The following is a 21,373-nucleotide window of genomic DNA, read 5'->3' as shown; positions in this document are numbered from 1 at the left end:
CACAAGAATGGTTAAAACCATTTACAGAGTCGGTTACCCTGTATATTGTCATGTTTTGATGCTTCCTCTTAGGAAAAAGGATGGCTTAAGCCACAGTAGAAAAGAAGGTGAATATTGGTTGAAAGAAAATGCCATCTGTAAAGTTATAAAACCCATATCATTTAGTTGTTATGTTTAGGAAAGTAAGTGCTTAAGAGTCCTTTAGTTCCCCTGAAGCAAAACGTACTGTAGAAAATAAAGTTACTCTGGATAGTTAGGAAATTTGTTTTTGTTTTTGTTGTTTTAATTTTTTTAAATTTATTTTTTGAGACAAAGTCTCACTCTGTTGCCCAGGCTGGAGTGCAGTGGCGTGATCTCAGCTCACTGCAACCTCCGCCTCCCGAGTTCAAGTGATTCTCCTGCCTCAGCCTCCTGCATAGCTGGGATTACAGGTGCGCACCATCACACCTGGCTAATTTTTGTATTTTTAGTAGAGATGGGGTTTCATCATGTTGGCCAGGCTGGTCTCAAACTCCTGACCTCAGGTGATCCACCCACTTCAGCCTCCCAAAGTGCTGGGGTTACAGGCATGAGCCACTGTGCACCTGGCCATAGTTAGGGAATTTGAACCCTAGCTTAGCTGCTGACCATGAGGAAGAAGGACTGGATGAAGAATTGGGAGATCCAAGTTGTCATTGTGTTCATCTTCCATTAGTTTTGCTGCTGTGGACAAGTTACTTTAACTCTTCTTTGTCCTAGGTTCTTCATCTTAAAGCTGGGGTTGCAGCAATATCTGTAACTGAACTCTCTTCTAGATTGTCTTCTAAGCCAAGTACCCTTAGGGAAATGGATGAAATTATCTAATTTTGACCAGAGCACTTAAGTTTCTATTGCATTTGTTCTCCTGCCCTGTTCTCAATGGAAGTTTTCTTACTAATTTTCTCTCTGGGGGACTTTGTTGTTAATGGGGCAGGTAGTCAGTTAGTCAGGTCTACCTGATGGTGAACCTATATGGTGTGTGCACCTGCAGTAGGAACCATGCCTAAGTGTGTTTATGATAAGTGAGGACAAGGAGTTTGAGAACAGTACTGATAATATCACTTACATTGTTCACCTGAGAAAAGTCACTGGTTAGTGCTAGTCTTTGAGATTTTGATTAAAACCCTAGTAGAATGAACCTATGATAGAAGAAGTATAAAACTTAACCCAAATTACTTGTCTTTATTTTATGTTTATTGTTTTATATGAATGGAAATCAGCATTTTCTTTCTTTTTTTCTTTTCTTTTTCTTTTTTTTTTTTTGAGATAGAGTCTTGCTCTGTCACCCAGGCTGGAGTGCAGTTGTGTGATTTTGGCTCATTGCAACCTCCACTTCCTGAGTTCAAGTGATTCTCATGTCTCAGCCTCCTGAGTAACTGGGATTACAGGCCCGTGCCCACCATACCCAGTTAATTTTTATATTTTTAGCAGAGATGGGGTTTCACCATGTTGGCAAGGCTGGTCTCAAACTCCTGGCCTCAAATGATCTGCCTGCCTCGGCCTCCTAAAGTGCTGGGATACAGGCATGAGCCACCACACCTGGCCTCAAATTACTTAAGACAGCCCAAGTAGCATATAAGGTACATTTTTACCTGACCAGAGTAATATTTAATATTTTCTGAGTTTTTCCAGGCTCATTGTTAAAGTCTCTAAATGCTACGTCATTGTGTTTATTGATCCACATTAGTAATCTGTTATTTGAGTAGAACTCAAGAAGCAATTCTAAATGCTTTGGAATTTGGAGGAGCAGCTCTATTTCTCATGTAATTATGTTGTATTAGGAAAAGCATAACTTGGGGCAAGTGACAGTAAACAGTATCACAGTGTAAGACTTACCAGAGTTCTACTACTTTACAGTAGGTCATATTGCAGGTGAGTCATTTTTCAGCCTCTGGAGAAGATGGACTGGAGGAATTGGATTTAGCTGTGATTTCATTGATATTATTAGTATGAGCTGTAAATTGAATATATATCCTTTTAGGCCTTTAGTAAGAAGAATTGAAGACTCAAGTTGAAACAGAAAGATGTTTCAAATTTTTTTTTTAACCAAGTGTAAATGTAGCTGTCCCATACAGAAAAGCAAAACGAGTGTGTTTCCTTTGCCAATGTTGTTTATCTCCTTATAAATCTGTTCACTTAAAATATATCTATTTTCAGTTTCTTCTAACCTTTTACATAATATCTTTAATACCTTTTAACCCCATCAATCCTCTAGCTTCAAGCACAAATGCAAGCCTGATATCTACTTCTTCTACAATTGCCAATATTCCAGCAGCAGCAGTAGCCAGCATCTCAAACCAGGTATGGTGCTACTTTTGTTCATCCTGTTGTGATAGAGTTCATCTGCTTGCTCTTTCTTCTTTCCGTGGTCAATTTGCCTATCTAAGAAACAACCAGGAAGAGTATGGGCTGTGGAGACTTTTTTCTGGATACCTTCAGAACTTGGACCCTGGATGGCATCTTGGGCTACTGTCTAGTTTTTGTTGTTCCTCTGCTGAGTCTCTCTACAATATGGTTATGTCTGTTCCTTTACTGTGTTTGTCTTCACTTCCTACTCTGCCCCTACTAGAATGTAAGCTGCATGAAGGTAGGGGTTTATTTTTCTATTTTGTTCATTTACATATTCCGAGAGTATAGAAAAATGCCTGCTCACTGCAACCTCCACTTTCCAGGTTCAAGCAATTCTCGTGCCTTAGCCTCCAAAGTAGCTGGGATTTCAGGCATGTGCCACCATGCCCGGCTAATTTTTGTATTTTTAGTAGAGACAGGGTTTCACCATGTTGGCCAGGCTGGTCTTGAACTCCTGACCTGAAGTGATGCACCCATCTCGGCCTTCCAAAGTGCTGAGATTACAGGCATGAGCCACCGCACCCAGCTGATAATCAGTTTTTAAATTAAAGCACTTTAATGTAGGATATGTGCTTTTTTTGTTTGCTTAAGTTTAAGTTTTGTTTTGTTGTCCTTAGAAATGCTATTATCTAGTGCAACAGTTTGTAAACCTCTTAGAGTAGAATCTTTCCCCATTTGGTACATAAAACTGGGGGAACAGGCTGTTAGAGTAGAAAAAGGGACACTATGTGTATGTTTATGAGAGTACAGAGGACCCGTCCCTCTCAGCATTCTCCTCATTCCAAGACTGCTCCTGGGACATCTCTTGACTCAGGTTTCCACAGAAGGCATTTGGAAAATCATTGATTTAGATTGGAGACGTTTAGATAGGTAAATGAGAAGTCAAATTAATGTTTTAGAAAAATAATTATGAATAAGAAAGTGGGAGAAGAAAGCCTCTTGTGTTGAGATTAATGTATGCTTTAAGAGTCTTGTTTTCTTATTTCCTTTGGCCTGTAGGATTATCCCACCTATACTATTCTTGGTCAGAATCAGTACCAGGCCTGCTACCCCAGCTCCAGCTTTGGAGTCACAGGTCAGACTAACAGTGATGCAGACAGCACCACATTAGCAGCGACCACATACCAGTCGGAGAAGCCTAGTGTCATGGCGCCTGCACCTGCAGCACAGAGACTTTCCTCTGGTAAGCACTGCTGCTCTGAAAACTTTGGCTTAAGGTCACTTCATTCAACAGTTGTTTTTAGGCAATGGTAAGGAGGATTTTGTTCTCTCTTAAGTCATTGTTACCATGCTTTTGGCTTTCCCTCTCAGGTGAGGAGTATTGGAAGCAGGCTATGAGTCATTGGTAGGCTGAATGTATACCTGATGCTGAGAACAGAACAGAAAAGTATCAAGAACTAAAAGACTGTTTCTGACTCGTACTCTGTCCTCCCTGTAGCTTTAACCCACTTGTCACAGGGAGCTTCAGCATGTTATAATATTTTGTAAAAGTTGGAGGACTCCAATTTTAGTCTTGTGCAGGTTTTGAACTGCTGCTAAGGCCTCAGAGCCATAGTTCTTTCTATGTCCTGGATCCCTTTAAGATTCTGAGGAAAGCATTGTCCTTTTCCCTCAGAGAAATACATACAATTTAACCTATAATTTCAGGAGGCTCACAGTTCTGAAGTGTATCAATGAATTACAGTGTCCAACTTAAAAGCCTTTGACATAAAAGCTTAGACACACATTTAGTAAACACATATATACACACACTTTTTATTTATATTTAATGAAAATTTGGTAGTTGGCTTTCACATCATGTGGTTCGAGGAAAGCACTGTTTATCATTGGCACTGATGCATGTTTAGAAACAGTGCTATGTAACAATGGAACAGTTTTCTGTGCAGTTCACCCTACAAGTCTAATAAGTGGACGTACAAATGGTCGCCACTTCAAACTTACATAAATTTGAAATAATTACAAGTGTTGATTAAAAACTAAGGTTTTAAAGTCATTTTTCTAAATATCTTTGTTATTCGTAACAATTTTAACTTTTGAATAATGGAGAATTTCAAGCATAGGGAAAAGTTGCAAGGCTAGTATGATGATGAACGCTTACATATCCATCATTCATCTTCAGCAGTTATCAACTTGTAGACAATTTTGTTTCAGCTATACATCATCTAGCTCCCTCCCCAGATTCCAGGCATTGTTCTCTAAAAGATAAGTACGGTACTCGTTAACATAACCACAATGGCATTATCCCATCTTTAAAAGTTCAATATTAATAATGTCTTAATTTTGTATTATCAAGTACCAAAATGTATTTGTATTTCCAGCTTTCTCATAAATGTTATGAGTTTTGTTTCCCTTTTGTTTAAAGTAGGATCCAGCCCATTCCACAATGTATACATATTTCAAAACAACATAAAGCATATACAGTTTTTATCACATTAGTAAATAGAAATAATAAATAAATAGAAAATTTGAGGAGGGAAAATTAGGATCCAAATATAAGGTCCATAAATTGTGATTGGTAGTTATGGGTATTTTGTGTTTCATCTCTATTTTAACCTATAAATCCTCCCGTCTCTTTTTCTCCCCCTTGTAGTTTGTTTTTTGAAGAAACTGGAGTGTTGATCCCATACTGTTTCCCAGTCTGAATTTTGACAGTTATATCCTCATTAGGTGGTTTAACATGTCCTGCTGCCTTCTGTATTTTATTGTAAATTGGTGAATGAACAGTTGTTTTCAACTGTTGGCAATGTATGGAAACATTTTTGGTTGTTACACTAGGTGGGGGGGTGCTTCTGGCATCTAGTGGGTAGATGCTAAGGATACTGCTTAACCAAACATCCTGTAATGCACAAGACATCCCCCCACAACAAATAATTATCTGATCCAAAATGTCAGTTGTGCCAGGTTGAGAAACTCTGATCTACAAGTTTGACCATGAAGATTCAGGTTCAGCTTTTTCTTGGCAAAACAACTTTCTTGATATTTTCTTCATCATGCGGTAAGCATATAAAGTCTGGTTATAACTTTTCTGATGTTAGCCAGTGCTGATGCTCAATGCCTAGATGTACACTTCATAATTGCTTACATAAGGTTTAGCTTTCCAACCTTTATCCCTGCATTATGACTCAGGAGGGCAGAGTCCGCTAACCCTCTTCCTGCCCTGATTCTTATAGCCTGTGACTCCTGACAACATATGTCTCACTTTTTCTTTCCAGGAGACCCTTCTACAAGCCCATCTTTGTCCCAGACTACACCAAGTAAAGATACTGATGATCAGTCCAGGAAAAACATGACTAGCAAGAACCGGGGCAAGAGGAAAGCTGATGCCACTTCTTCCCAAGACAGTGAATTAGAAGTATGAGAAGAAACTGATTTGAGTTACCTACTTTGTTTTTTCTCACTTCTTAAGTTTATCAAACATGTTTTTGAAGCTCACAGAGATAATGTGGACTATGTTATGTGCTCTTTAATTCCTGAGCAAAATAAACTGAATTGGCCACGTAAAAAGAAAAATGTAAAAAGAACAAATTATTCTGTATATTCCAGAAGAGAACAGAAACAATTCATCATATTCAGAAAGCAGAGGGAGTTACAAGTAAGGTCATACTGTTCTCTATTTAAAATTTTAAAAGGGTCAGGTGCGGTGGCTCACACCTGTAATCCCAGCACTTTGGGAGGCCGAGGCGGGAGGATCGCTTGAGACCAGCATAGGCAACATAGTTAGACCCCCATCTCTAAAAATATATATATACAAAAATTAGCTGCACACCTGTAGTCCCACCTACTTGGGAGGCTGAGATGGGAGGATCACTTGAGCTTGGCAGGTTGAGGCTGCAGTGAGCTATGATCGGGCCGCTGCACTCCAGCCAGGGCAACAGAGTGAGACTCTGTCTCAAAAAGAAAAGAGAAAAGAAAAGAAATTTAAAAGGAAAGGACTAGAGTGCTTTTAGCCAAGTTTCTGTAAGACGCAAACAGATCTGGTAACTTATTAATGAGACTAGTGCTGATTTATTCTGTAGTGTTAAGTACTATATGAGTTTATTATGAACATACATTTGACCTCATCATTAAAGACATAAAGGTCATGCAGAGTGCTAAAAATAGTGGAGTTTTTGTATTATCTTTTTGTTTTCTGTTTTTCTATAGTGCTATTATTTAATGAGAGGAAAATACATATTTAACTATGAATCCATTGGTAAGTGCTCTTAAGACATAGGTGAACTGAGGCTGTATTTGAAGCCTTTCTCTTTTTTCAGAGGTTTGGAGTGAAGAAGAAAGAAAGAAAAAGTAAATTTCTGATATATTTCTTAGGAAAAAGTGAAAACTCATTTTTTAATTGTCTAAAATATACATAAAATTTACCATTTTAGCCATTTTTAAGTATACGATTTAGTGTCATTATACATTCACAATATTGTATAACTATCACCACTGTATATTTCTAGAACTTTTTCATGATTCCAAATGAAAACTCTGTACCCATTAAGCAGTAACTCCCCATTCTCCCCATCTTCTAACCTCTGTTAACCTCTATTCTACTTTCTGTCTTTGACTGCTTATTCTAGATATCTCATATAAGTGGAATCACAGAAAATGTATCCTTTTGTGCCAGACTTATTTCATTTACCATAATGGTTTGTTGTTGTTGTTTTGAGATGGACTCTCAGGCTGGAGTGCAGTGGCACGATCTCGGCTTACCGCGACCTCTGCCTCCCGAGTTCAAGTGATTCTCCTGCCTCAGCCTCCAGAGTAGCTGGATTATAGGTGCACACCAGCACGCCTGGCTAATTTTTGTATTTTTAGTAGAGACAGGGTTTCAACATGTTGGTCAGTCTGTTCTCAAACTCCTGGCCTCATGATCCGCCTGCCTTGGCCTCCCAAAGTGCTGGGATTACAGATGTGAGCCACCACGCCCTGCGTACCATAATGTTTTTACAGTTCATCCATGTTGTAGCACATACCAGAATTTCATTCCTTTTTGTGTCTGAATATTTTATTATATGTATATACCACATTTTGTTTATCCATTCATCTGTTGAGGGACACTTGGGGTTTTTCACCTTTGTGCTATTGTGAGTAATGCTGCTTTGACCATTGGTGTACAATTATCTTTCTGAGTGTATCTTATAAATTCTTTTTAGTATATATGTAGGAGTGGAATTGCTGGATGCTATTGTAATTCTGTGCTCCACTTTTTGAGAAACCACCAAACTATTTTCCATTGTGGCTGCACGGTTTTATGCTCTCACCAGCGATACATAAAGGTTCCAGTTTGTTCACATGCTCACCAACACTTGTTATTTCCCATTTTTTTGATAATAGCTATTCTAATGGATGTGAAGTGGTATCTTATTGTGGCTTTGATTTGCACTTCCCTAGTGCAGTGGCACAATCTCGGCTCACTGCAACCTCTGCCTCCCAGGTTCAAGCAATTCTTGTGCCTCAGCCTCCTGAGTAGCTGGGATTACAGGCACATGCCACCACGCCTGGTTAATTTTTGTATTTTTAGTAGAGACAGGGTTTCACCATGTTGGCCAGGCTGATCTTGAACTCCTGACCTCAGGTGATCCACCCACCTCAGCCTCCCAAAGTGCTGGGATTACAGGCATGAGCCACTGTGTCCTGCCCTTTGCCCACTTTTAAACTTGGTTGTTTGGTTTTTCATTGTTGAATTGTAGGAGTTCTTTATATATTCTATATTAATATTCTAGAATATTCTAGATTATTAATCCCTTATATTAATCAGATATATAATCTTCAAATATTTTCTCCCATTCTGTAGGTCGTCTTTTCACTCTCAATTTTTGTGCTTTGAAGCACAAAAATTTTTAATGTTTAAGAAGTCTGATTTCTATTATTGCTGTGCTTTTGGTCTAATACTTGTTGTTTCTTTTTGTTTTGTTTTCTTGGTGTAATACTTAATACAAGGTTATGAATATTTTTATGTATTTTTTCTGAGATTTTCATCGTTTAGCTCTTAACTTTAGGCTGTTCTCCATTTTGAGTTAATTTTGTATATGGTATAAGATAATGGTCTAACTTTATTATTTTGCATATGGCTATCCAGTTTTCCCAGCACTATTTGTTGAAAAGACGTTCCTTATTGAATGGTTTTGGCATCCTATTAAAAATATAACTTATGATGTTGGCTGTAGGTTAAATACTAAAAGAAGGTAAAAAACTAAACTAAGAAAAAAGAAAAAGAAAAATTGATGGTATTTGTAAGGCTTTATTTCTAGACGTTCGGTTTATTTCATTCGTCTGTATGTCTATCCTTATGCTAGTACCACACTGTTTTGGTTACTGTAAGTTTCGAAATTAGGAAGTGTGAATTCTTCAACTTTGTTCTATTTCAAGACAGTTTTGGCTTTTTGGGTTCCTTGAGATTCATAAGAATTTTAGAATGCAATTTTCTATTTTTTAAAAAAACTACTATTGGATTTTGATAGGGATTGCGTTGAATTTGTAGATTGGTTTGGGTAGTATTGTCTTCTTTACAGTATTACGTCTTCTAATCCATGAACATAGATGTCTTTCCATTTATTTAGCTATGCCTACTTGGTTAAATTTATTCCTAAGTATTTTCTTTTTCATGCTATCACAGAAGGTCTTTAAATTTCCTTTTCAAATTATTCATTGCAAGTATATAGAAATACAGCTGATTGGCCGGGCGCGGTGGCTCAATCTGTAATCCCAGCACTTTGGGAGGCTGAGGTGGGCAGATCACAAGGTCAGGAGTTCAAGACCGGCCTGACCAACATGGTGAAACCCTGTCTCTACTAAAAATACAAAAATTAGCCGGGCATGGTGGCAGGCGCCTGTAACCCCAGCTACTCGGGAGGCTAAGGCAAGAGAATTGCTTCAACCCGGGAGGCGGAGGTTGCAGTGAGCCGAGATCGTACCACTCTGCACTCCAGCCTGGGTGACAGAGCAAGACTCTGTCTCGGAAAAAAAAAAAAAAGAAAGAAAGAAATACAGCTGATTTCTGAATTTATTTATTAGCGTTAACAATTTTCTCTGGGTTATTTAAGGTTTTCTACATATAAGATCACATCGGCCAGGCACAGTGGCTCACGCCTGTAATCCCAGCACTTTGTGGGCAGATCACCTGAAGTCAGGAGTCTGAGACCAGCCTGGTCAACATGGCAAAACCCTGTCTCTACTGAAAGTACAAAAATAAAAAAAAATTAGCCAGACCTGGTGGTGCACACCTGTAATCCCAGCTACTTGGGAGGCTGAGGCAGGAGAATCGCTTGAACTTAGGAGCTGGAGGTTGCAGTGAGCCCAGATTGTGCCACTACACTCCAGCCTGGGTGACAGAGCGACACTGTTTCTCAAAAAAAAAAAAAAAAAAAAAAAAAAGATTATGTCATCTGCAAACAGATAATTTTGCTTCTTCCTTTCCAAATTGGATGTCTCTTTCCCCTTTCTTGCCAAATCTCTCTGGCTAGAACTTCCAGTACTATGTTGAATAGAAGTGGCAAAAACAGACATCCTTGTCTTATTCTTCATCTCAGGAGTAAAACTTTCAGTCTTTCACCACTAGGTGTGATACTAGTTATGGATTTTTATTTATTTTTTATTTTTTATTTATTTTTTGGAGATGGAGTCACGCTCTGTCACCCAGTCTGGAGTGCAGTGGCGTGATCTCAGCTCACTGCAACCTCCGCCTCCCAGGTTCAAGCGATTCTCCTGCCTCGGCCTCCCGAGTAGCTGGGATTACAGGCGCGTGCCACCACATCTGGTTAATTTTTTGTATTTTTAGTAGAGACAGGGTTTCACCATGTTAGCCAGGATGGTCTCGATCTCCTGACATTGTGATCCACCCGCTTTGGTCTCTCAAAGTGCTGTGATTACAGGCATGAGCCACCGTGCCTGGCTAGTTATGGATTTTTTTTATATCGCCTTTATCATATTGGTAACATTCCCTTCTATCCCTCATTTATTGAAAAAATAATAAACTAAGAATAGAAAAGGTGTTGAATGTTGTCAGATGCATTTTCTGCATCAGTTGAGATTATCATGTAGCTTTTCCCCCCTCTGTTCTATTAATGTGATGTATTACTTTGCATAATTTTTTTTCCAATAAGCCTTTTGCACTCCTAATTAATTTTTTTATGTTGAATGAACCATCCTTACATCCTTATGTTCTGGGAACTAATCTCACTTGGTTAAGATGTTTAATTCTTTTTTCTTTTATTGAGACAGAACCTCTCTCTGTTGCCCACGCTGGAGTGCAGTGGCACAATCTTGGCTCACTGCAACCTCTGCCTCCTGGGTTCAAGTGATTCTCCTGCCTCAGCCTCCCAAGTAGCTGGGACTACAAGTGTGCACCACCACACCCAGCTAATTTTTGTATTTTTAGTAGAGACGAGGTTTCACCAGGTTGGCCAGGCTGGTCTCGAACTCCTGACCTCAGGTGATCCACCTGCCTCGGCCTCACAAAGTGCTGGAATTATAGGCGTGAGCCACTATGCCCTGCTATGATGTTTAATTCTTTTAATATGCTGCTGAATTTGGTTTACCTCTGTTTTGTTTAGTTTTATAGATGTGTGGTTTTTTGGGTTTTTTTGTTTTTTTGGGTTTTTTTTGGGGACAGGGTCTCACTTTGTTGCCCAGACTGGAGTGCAGTGGTGTGGTCCCTGCACACTGCATCCTTGACTTCCCATGCCCAAGTGATCCTCCTGCCTCAGCCTCCCAAGTAGCTGGGACTACCGGCATGCACCACTGGAACTGGGTAGTTTTTGTGTTTTTTTGTAGAGACGGTGTTTTGCCATGTTGCCCAGGCTGGTCTCAAACTCCTGGGCCCAAGCGATCTGCCTGCTTCAGCCTCTCACAGTGCTAGGTTTACAGGTGTGAGCCACTGTGCCTGGCCTGTTGAGTATTTTTATATTGATTTTCACAAGAGATGTTTTCTTATAGTGCCTTAGTCTGTAGTTTTCTTACAGTGCCTTAGTCTGACTTTGGTATCAGGATAATGCCAGCCTCATTGCATTAGTCAGGAAGTATTCCCTCCTCTTCCATTTTTTTAAGAGTTTAAGGAGGATTCGTGTTAATTCTGTAAATGTTTGGAAGAACTCACCATTAAAACCATCTTATCTTGGGCTTTTCTTTGTTGGGATGTTTTTAATTATGCATTCAATCTCCTTACTAGTTATAGCTCTTACCGGATTTTGTATTCCTTCTTGAGACAGTTTTGGTACTTTATGCTATGTATTTCTAGGAATTTGACCATTTCACCTGGGTTACCCAATCTCTTGGTATACAACTGTGCATGGTATTCTCTTGTAATCCTTATTTCTATAAAACTGGTAGTGATGTCCCCACTTTCATTTCTGATTTTAGTCATTTGAATCTTCTCTTTTTTTCCCTTAGTCAATTTAGCCAAAGGTTGTGAATTTTATAGATATTTTCAAAGAACCAACTTTTTGTTTCATTGATTTTTCTCTGTTGTTTTTGTAGTCTCTCTTTTATTTATCTCTGCTCTAACCATTGTTATTTCCTTCCTGCTGCTAGCTTTATGTTTATTTTTCTCTTTTTCTAGTTTCTTAAGATATGCAATTAGGTCATAGATTTGGGATCATTTGTCTTTTTTAGTGTATGTATAAAATACATATATATAAAAAATGTAATGCATATATATAAAATAAGCTTAATTTTTCCTGTTAGCACTGCTTTCACTGTATTCCACAAATTTAATGTTTTATTTCTGTTTTCATTCACCTCAAGGTATATTCTGATTTCACTTATGATTTCTTCTTTGACCCATTGGTTGTTTAGTATTGTATTGTTTAATTCCTACATATTTGTGAATTTCCCAGTTCTCTTTCTGTTATTGATTTCTAGTTTCATTCCATTGTAATTGGAAAATATACTCATTTTTTATATTTTCTTTCCTCAGCGGGTATTTCTATGGGACTTGGATGAAACCATCATCATCTTCCACTCGCTTCTTACTGGATCCTATGCCCAGAAATATGGAAAGGTAATTTGAGTCTTCTTTGTTGTAACTGTCCCTCTTCTGACTATATAGTCAGTCCCTCTTCTGACACATAACAAATTATTTCTCTGCTACCCCTGTTGGCTGACTTTTCACTTCCCATGTAAAACTTCAATAAATGGCTTGCAGGCCGGGCGCGGTGGCTCACGCTTGTAATCCCAGCACTTTGGGAGGCCGAGGCGGGCGGATCACGAGGTCAGGAGATCGAGACCACGGTGAAACCCCGTCTCTACTAAAAATACAAAAAAATTAGCCGGGCGTGGTGGCAGGCGCCTGTAGTCCCAGCTACTCGGAGAGGCTGAGGCAGGAGAATGGCGTGAACCCGGGAGGCGGAGCTTGCAGTGAGCCAAGATTGCGCCACTGCACTCCAGCCTGGGCGACAGAGCGAGACTCCGTCTCAAAAAAAAAAAAAAAAAAAAAAAAAAAAAAGAACAAATGGCTTGCAAATGGCTTGTATTAGGCAGGCTACATGGTCAGGCAGAATTGATGGTAAAGCTAGAAACTACTAGAACCAGTGCTGAAAGCTGAAGTTGTAGGAGAATGGCATTTTGTAAAGATTGAATTATAGAAATGAGGCTCAAAACAGAGCAGAGTCTCAAGATTATATTAATAAATTCCAGAGGCTGTCTTATTCCTTAACACACTTTTAACAGCCCAAATTGAACATTTTATTTAGCCAAATATATGCCAGATATATATAAGTAAAATATATAGATAAAATATCTTTCTAAAATAGATTACATCCCTTTTTAAACTAAATACACCAAACAAAACTTGTTATATCTTCAGTGTACATATCAGTTTTAACAGAAGGATGGGCTGTTTTGAGACTATTAGGCTGTGTATTTCTATTCTAAATTACCTCCAAGCTCATGTTTTTCAGTTTATATGAATAAATCTTATACAAATAGCTGCACCCCAGCCAGGTACAGTGGCGTGCCCCTGTAGTCTCAACTACTCAGGAAGCTGAGGTGGGAAGATTGCCTGAGCCTAGGAGTTCGAATCCAGCTTGGGCAACTTAGCGAGACCCCATCTCTAAAAATAAAAATATTTGCCTCCTTTGCCTGTCCTATTACTTCCAGTTATTTCATATTGTTACTAACGTTTTTGTTAGGAGGTGTGGGTTTTTTTTGTTTTGTTTTGTTTTGTTGAGAGAGTCTTGCTCTTGTCACCCAGGCTGGAGTACAGTAGCATGATCTCTGCTTACTGCAACCTCTGTCTCTCGCGTTCAAATGATTCTCCTCCCTCAGCATCCCAAGAAGCTGGGATTACAGGCGCCCGTTACCATGCCTGGCTAATTTTGTTGTTGTTGTTGTTGTTTTTTGAGACGGAGTCTCGCTCTGTCACCTGGGCTGGAGTGCAATGGCGCGATCTCGGCTCACTGCAGGCTCCGCCTCCTGGGTCCACGCCATTCTCCTGCCTCAGCCCCTTGAGTGGCTGGGACTACAGGTGCCCGTCACCACACCCAGCTGATTTTTAGTAGAGATGGCGATTCACCATGTTAGCCAGGATGGTCTTGATCTCCTGACCTCGTGATCCACCTGCCTTGGCCTCCCACAGTGCTGGGATTACAGGCGTGAGCCACTGCGCCTGGCCAAAAAAAAAATTTTATATCTTTACATGTACACATAATATTATTACATGAAAAACATTTTTTTTACATTATAAACAAACATTAAGCTTCATGGTGAAATTTTTGGCTTTGACATTTAAGTTCACCTTTGAGCTGAAGAAGATATGATAGGAAGAGCACAGGACTGGGAGTCAGAAGACCTGAATGTGAAAATACAATGTATATATCTTGTATTATATATAATTATATAAGATATATATTAAAATAATAATGTATAAGTATATTCATATAATATGTGAATATATTTACATAGTGATATAGTTTATATAAATTATATATTACTGTGTATATATAATGTATATATCTTATATAAATATATACAGTGATATAGATATGTGTATAAATACACAAACACACGCACACATTTTGAGACAGAGTCTCACTCTGTCACCCAGGCTGGAGTGCAGTGGTGCAGTCTCAGCTTACTGCAACCTCTGTTTCCTGGGTTCAGGTGATTCTCCCACCTCCGCCTTCCAAGTACCTGGGACTGCAGGTGTGCACCACCATGCCCAGCTATTTCTGTGTTTACTTTTGAAGAGACATGGTTTCACCATGTTGCCCAGGCTAGTCTCAAACTCCTGGGCTCAAGCAGTCCGCCTGCCTTGGACTCCCAAAGTGCTAGGATTACAGGCGTGAGCCACTGTACCCGGCCAAATTTTATTTTTTGTGGAGACGGGGGTCTTGCTTTGTTGCCCCAGCTAGTCTAGAATTCCTAGCCTTAAGCAGTCTTCCCGCCTCAGCCTCCCAAAATGCTGAGATCACAGGTGTGAGCTAGCTACCTTGCCTGGTCAGCATTGTATCTTTTTAAAAACATATTTTCTGACCAGGTGTGGTGGCTCACACCTGTAATCCTAGCACTTTGGGAGGCCAAGGGGGTGGATCACAAGGTCAGGAGATCAAGACCATCCTGGCTAACACAGTGAAACCCCGTTTCTACTAAAAATACAAAAAATTAGCCGGGCGTGGTGGCGGGTGCCTGTAGTCCCAGCTACTTGGGAGGCTGAGGCAGGAGAATGGCACGAACCCGGGAGGCAGAGCTTGCAGTGAGCCGAGATTGCACCACTGCACTCCAGCCTGGGTGACAGAGTGAGACTCCATCTCAAAAAAAAAGAAAAAAAAAACAAACATATTTTCTGTCCTCATTTATCTTTATGAAACTACTAATTTCTAGAAACTAAAGTCCTGAAATGTTTAACTGTCCATATCTTCTCTATTTTACAATCCTGGATTCTCATAACTATGAATGAAATTGCATCAATGATAGTTTGAAGCACAGTTGGGAGCTTGTGTGTTTTGGCATTGACCTAAAATAATTTTGAAATTTGAAGATTAGAACTAGGACTGTGACTACCAAGTCAAGGTGATTTTTTCTTACTGTCTTCTAGGACCCAACAGTAGTGATTGGCTCAGGTTTAACAATGGAAGAAATGATTTTTGAAGTGGCTGATACTCATCTATTTTTCAATGACTTAGAGGTAAGCATTTTAAATTGTTTCTGTGCTTCAGTGAGACATTTTATTCAGTAACTATTTAGAGCTTTTGCTTATTATATTTAGAAGATATGTGGTTAGATAGGGTGGATATGGAGAGACCAGCTGGCCACTAAGGCATACATACATAGTCTTAGAGAAATAGTACTTGTGGTTGGGTCACCACAGTTTTGGTTCTGACCTTCAATTTTATTGGCTCAAAAATTTGATTTTTGTTAGTTTATTTGGAGGTGATCTAGCACTAGGGGAAAGGCCAACCCATCAGGCAAAACACTGACATATAAACCAATATTCTAACTTAATAATCGATATTAATATATATAAAGTGAGTTTGATTATTTATACTCTCAATTATATTTTGACTTTTCTTCCGTTTTACATTCTTAAAGGATAGTCTCCTGATTTGTGGAATCTATAAATGGTTACTCTAACCCATCATATTTTATACATGTTTGTTGTTCATATGTAGGTTAACCTTATATTCATAATAATTTTATAGTTAGGTGCCAGAAAAACCAGGAAACACTAAGAGCTTCATGGTGAAATTTTTTGGCTTTGACATTTGAGTTCACCTTTGAGGTGAACACGGTGTAGCAGAAGGAGCACTGGACAGGGAGTCAGAAGACCAGAATGTGAATCTCACATAGGGAAAATTATGTTCCCATTCTGGGCCTCAGTTACGCAGTCATCCTACACAGGAAACTACCAACAGTGGTTACCATCTATGGAGAGGGATGAGTTGCCAGGACACAAAGGTGGGAGGGAGTACACTTTTCACTTCATGTCCTTTGAATTTTGAGCTGTGTACTACATATTTTACCTAGTTTTAAAAATAGTGAAAATTTTAAAGTAAAGTAATATAGGATTTTGTAGGCTGGGCGTGGTGGCTCATGCCTGTAATCCCAAAACTTTGGGAGGCCGAGGCGGGCAGATCACTTGAGGTCAGGAGTTTGAGACCAGCCTGGGCACCATGGTGAAACCCCATCTCTACCAAAAATACAAAAATTAGCCGGGCATAGTGGCGCACACCTGTAATCCCAGCTACTCAGGAGGCTGAGGCAGGGGAGGGGAAGGTTGCAGTGAGCAAAGATTGCAGATTGCACTACTGCACTCCAGCCTGGGCAGCAGAGAGAGACTCTGTCTTTAAAAATAAAAAATAAAAAGATAGTATTTTATAAACACAAAGTAATAATTTTTTTATTTTTATTTTTATTTATTTATTTTTTTTTAAGTAATAGAGATGGGGTTTCACTGTATTGCTCAGGCTGGTCTCAAACTCCTGAGCTCAAGTGATCCTCCCACCTTGGCCACCCAAAGTACTGGGATTAACGGCATGAGCCACTGCGCCCAGCCAACACAAAGTAATCCCATCTCTTTTAAAATAAATGTCTGTTCTACTCAACAGACAATTCTTCAATAAATTAATAGTGCCCCGAGCTCCAGTACTTTTGTCTAAACTCCATAATGCTTTAATCTTCCCTCAACTTCATATGTTGATAAATTAGGACATCATAGTTTTTATTCAGCAAACATTTATTGAAAACCTACTACGTGCCAATAATTATTGCCAATTGTATTTGTAATGATTTTCTAGACATAGTCCTCACTCAGGAACTGAAAGTTCTGTGAAGAATTTGACCTGAATGTGTTCCTGCCCCCCAGGTCAGTGCTTCTCAACTTTAGGGGGCATAAGAATCACCTGGGGAGCTTCTTAAAAGTGGAGATTCTAGGACTTCACTCTCAGAAATTCTGATTCAAGTAGGTCTGGGATGGACCCAAGAATATGCATTTTTAAAAAACTTCCCCAGAGGATTCTGATGCAGGTACCCTAAGTGGTATCAGAGGAGTACATCCATCAGTTAGGCAGTGGGCGGCATTTTATGTCAGTAGTAGCATGGGCTTGGTGGAAAGAACCTTGGATTAGAAGTGGGGGAAAAAAAGAAGCAGAAAACCTGGGTTATTTCTAGTCTCTTTCTGCCACTCATTAATTGTATGACTTTGAGAAAATCATTTCACCTCACTTTTAAAACATGAGGAGATTGACTTAGATGACCTCTTCTAACTCCTGACTTTGAAGTTAGAAATTTCAGTCATTCTCGGTTTTGATACCACACTCTACCAGCATCTGTTTTGTCTATAAAAATTTATTGGGCACAACCTACGTAAGGATACTGGACTAGATGAGAGAGATGCAAAGGAGCTGTGGGATGGGGCTGCTGCCCCAAGAGACCTGCATTGTAATAGGACTTACAGTCTGGTGTAGGACACAAGGACATTGAAGTGTAAGGGAGCTTGTGCTTATTCATAACCATGAGCTGTTGCAGAAATGAAATATTGAGATAGGAGTAGAAATAAGGGATGGGATAGTTACAGAATTCATGAAGACTGGGATGTGAATCAGGTCTTAAAAGGAATTGGACAGCAAGGGGTGTGAGAGTGATCACCCACACATAAGAGATTCCATAAGGCATTTCATTATCCTGCCACTGTATATGGTCTTTTTATAGTATGTCATGATGGTAATATCACTTCTACTCCCTGGACTGAAGTAGTGTGTTTTGTCTTTTAACAGGAGTGCGACCAGGTACATGTGGAAGATGTGGCTTCTGATGACAATGGCCAAGACTTGAGGTGATAAACATAATGATTCTTGAACACCAGTACACCTGTTATGTGCAAGATCTGTCTGTCTAGGTTTGGAGGAAAACAAAGATAAATAGAATATATCTTTGAAAGAGCTCACAACCTGTTAGAGGACATAGAAACAAACATAGTTAACCATGATGTACAGCATGAGAAGGTGACAATAGAAAATGCCATGGAGCACGAGAGGAAAGAATTCTGTTGGGGATAGGGAGTGGGTAGTGCCAACATTGGAGAGGCCTTCTCGGTGGAGTAGCATTAAAGCAGAACATTAAAGAATGGGTAGCAAGCCAGACACGGTGGCTCACACCTGTAATTGCAGCATCTTGGAAGCACAAGGCAGGAGGATCACTTGAGTCCTGGAGTTCAAGACCAGCCTGGACAACACAGGGAGATCCCATCTCTGTAAGGTAGTCTTCCACATTTTATTATAGTGAAAGCTAAACCAAGGAGATCTCAGTGGCAAAATGCTTGCTCAGCCTCCTCATTCCTCTTTCTTCTGGCCCAGTAACCTTAGCTAAGAAGGATCCAAAAATTTATCTAGCTTAAAGACTTATAAGAAAAAAACCTGTCACATCTTTTCATATTGGTTTGTTTGAATGTTTATCCCTTTTTGTAAGTAAAATGTTCTTCCCAGTAACTACCCCAAAATTCAGTGTTCCATCCACGAGTTCTCAAATACAGAGCAGAACTGGACATACCACCTTAATCAGGACCTAGTCAGGTAGAGCTGAGAATATTGGAAGGTTTCACTTTCAGGTACAGCATCCAGTTGTACATGTTGTGGTGTCACATGGTCATGGAGGGCACAGTTCTTATGACACTTTACTGTTCTTTTCAGGGAAAAGTCTGGTCTGAAGAGTTTATATTCTGCTCTGAACCCCAGTTGTTGTTTTTTTTCCTCTTATACGTGTGGCTCACCAGTAATTACCTATCATGTCTTAGCAGCTATATTTCCTTAAGCACAGAATCTCACTCTTAGCATATTGGGATCTATTTTAACTTTTGATTGAACCAAGTTGTTCAGTCATTTTTAGATCTTTACTTATGAAATATTAATCCTTCCTAGTTTGTATAATTGTATTATCTGTTGCTATGCAACAAATTACTCCAAAGTTTAGTACCTTAAAACAGTTAAATGGCCAGATACAGTGGCTTATGCCTGTAATCCTAGCACTTCAGGAGGCCAATGCGGGCCAATCACTTGAGGTCAGGAGTTCGAGACTAGCCTGGCTAACATGGTGAAACCCCGTCTCTACTAAAAATACAAAAATTAGCCGGGCGTGGTGGCCTGCGCCTGTAGTCCCAGCTACTCGGGAGGCTGGGGCCGGAGAATTGCTTGAACCCGGGAGGCAGAGGTTGTAGTGAGCCGAGATCACGCCACTGCACTCCAACCTGGGTGACAGAGCAAGACTCCGTCTTAAAAAACAAACAAACAATGAAACATTTATCCTCTCACAGCTTCTGTAGGTGAGGAACTTAAAAGTGACCTAGCTAGTTTTTTCTTTTTAAAAAATACTTAATATTTTTTATTTTATTTTAATTAATTTTATTAATCTTTACTCAATTTCTTTATTTTTATTTTTTATTTTTGGCTGGAGTGCAGTGGCACCATCTGGGCTCATTGTAACCCGTGTCCCTGCCTCCCTCAAGCAATCCTCCCACCTCAGCCCCCAAAATCGCTGGGACCATAGGCTCATGCCACCACTCCTGGCTAATTTTTTTGTATTTTTAGTAGAGACAAGAGTGCCATGTTGCCCACACTTGTGTCAAACTCCTGAGCTTAAGCAATCCACCCACCTCAGCCCCTCAAAGTGCTGGGATTCAGGTGTGAGCCACTACACCCGGCTTGTACTCAATGTCTTTTTTTTTTTCTTTCCTTTTAAGATAGGGTCTCGCTGTGGCACCCAGGCTGGAGTGCAGTGTTGTGATCATAGCTTGCTGTAGCTTCAACCTCCCAGGCTCAAGTGATCTCCCACCCCAGCCTTCTGAGTAGCTGGGCCCACAGGCGCATGCCACCATACCCAGCTAATTTTTCCATTTTTTTTTTAGAGACAGGGTCTCCCTGTGTTGCCCAGGCTGGTCTCGAACTCCTGGACCCAAGTGATCCCCACTCCTTGGCCTCCCAAAGTGCTGGGATTATAGGCATGAGCCACCACACCCAGCCTACTTAAAGGATTTTAAATCTAGAAAAAATCTATTGTTAATTTATTTTTTTCACTGTTACAAATTTTATTTTGTCAAGGTAAAATATACATACAGAATTTACCATCTTTATCATTTTTTAAGTGTACAGAAGTGGTTCTTTTTTTTTTTTTCCCCAAAGAGATGGGGCCTGCTCTGTTGCCCAGGCTAAGGTGCAGTGGTGTGATCATAGTTCCCAATAGCCTCCTGGGCTCAAGTGGTCCTCTCACTTCAGCCTCCTAAGTAGCTAGGACAACAGGTACACACCACCATACCTGACTAATTAAAAAATTTTTTTCTTAGAGATGGGATCTTGCTATGTTGCCCAGGCCGGTCTCAAACTCCTGGCCTCAAGCAATCCTCCCATTTCAGCCTCCCAAATGGTTGGAATTACAGGCACCAGCCACTGCACCTGACCATGGGTAGTTCTTCCCCCCTCCGCAAGCTGAAGTGCAATGGCGCGATCTTGGCTCACTGCAACCTCTGCCTTCCAATCCCAAGCGATTCTCCTTCCTCAGTCTACCGAGTAGACTACAGCTTGTGCCACCACACCCAGCTAATTTTTGTATTTTTAGTAGAGACAGGGTTTCACCATGTTGGCCAGGCTGGTCTGGAACTCCTGACCTCAGGCGATCCACCCACCTCGGCCTCCCAAAGTGCTGGGATTACAGGCATTCAGCCCCAGAGGTTGTTCTCAATTAGAGTTTCTGGGGTTGAAATCAAGATGTTGGCTTGAGCTCTAATCATCTGCAAGCTTAACTGGAGCTGGAGAATGTGCTTCCAATCTCTGACATGTGGCTGATGACAGAAGGCTTTAGTTCCTCATTACACATGCCTCTCCATGGGGCTGCTTGAGTATTCTCACGTGACAGCTGGCTTCTTCCAGAGCAAGTGTCCCAAGAGAGAGCAGAAGAAGCCTAGTCTCTGAAGCCTAACACTATCAGTTTTATCACTTTCTATTTATATTTTAAGTATAGTCCATACCCAAGGAGAGCAGAATTAGAAGAGAGGAATATCAAGGAATTTATGGACTTATTTTGAAGCTACCACAGTGACCTA

The 21,373-nt window shown here is 40.1% G+C and overlaps 1 protein-coding gene across 6 annotated transcripts in view; it reads left to right on the top strand.

The window, feature by feature from the left end:
* The window catches only part of EYA3 (EYA transcriptional coactivator and phosphatase 3), a 116,074-nt gene that overhangs the window by 70,512 nt on the left and 24,189 nt on the right, over positions 1-21,373 (top strand). For all 6 annotated transcript variants that reach the window (XM_012498555.2, XM_030805281.1, XM_030805279.1 and 3 more), the window contains 6 exons: positions 2,234-2,319; positions 3,367-3,550; positions 5,580-5,719; positions 12,266-12,349; positions 15,383-15,472; positions 18,060-18,118. In XM_012498555.2, the coding sequence (XP_012354009.2) occupies positions 2,234-2,319; positions 3,367-3,550; positions 5,580-5,719; positions 12,266-12,349; positions 15,383-15,472; positions 18,060-18,118 (643 nt within the window). The remainder of the gene's footprint in view (positions 1-2,233; positions 2,320-3,366; positions 3,551-5,579; positions 5,720-12,265; positions 12,350-15,382; positions 15,473-18,059; positions 18,119-21,373) is intronic.

This window comes from Nomascus leucogenys, chromosome 24 (genome assembly GCF_006542625.1).
Source record: "Nomascus leucogenys isolate Asia chromosome 24, Asia_NLE_v1, whole genome shotgun sequence".
NCBI lineage: Eukaryota > Metazoa > Chordata > Mammalia > Primates > Hylobatidae > Nomascus > Nomascus leucogenys.
Note: the sequence above shows the minus strand (reverse complement) of the source record. Positions and strands in the feature narration are given on the sequence as shown.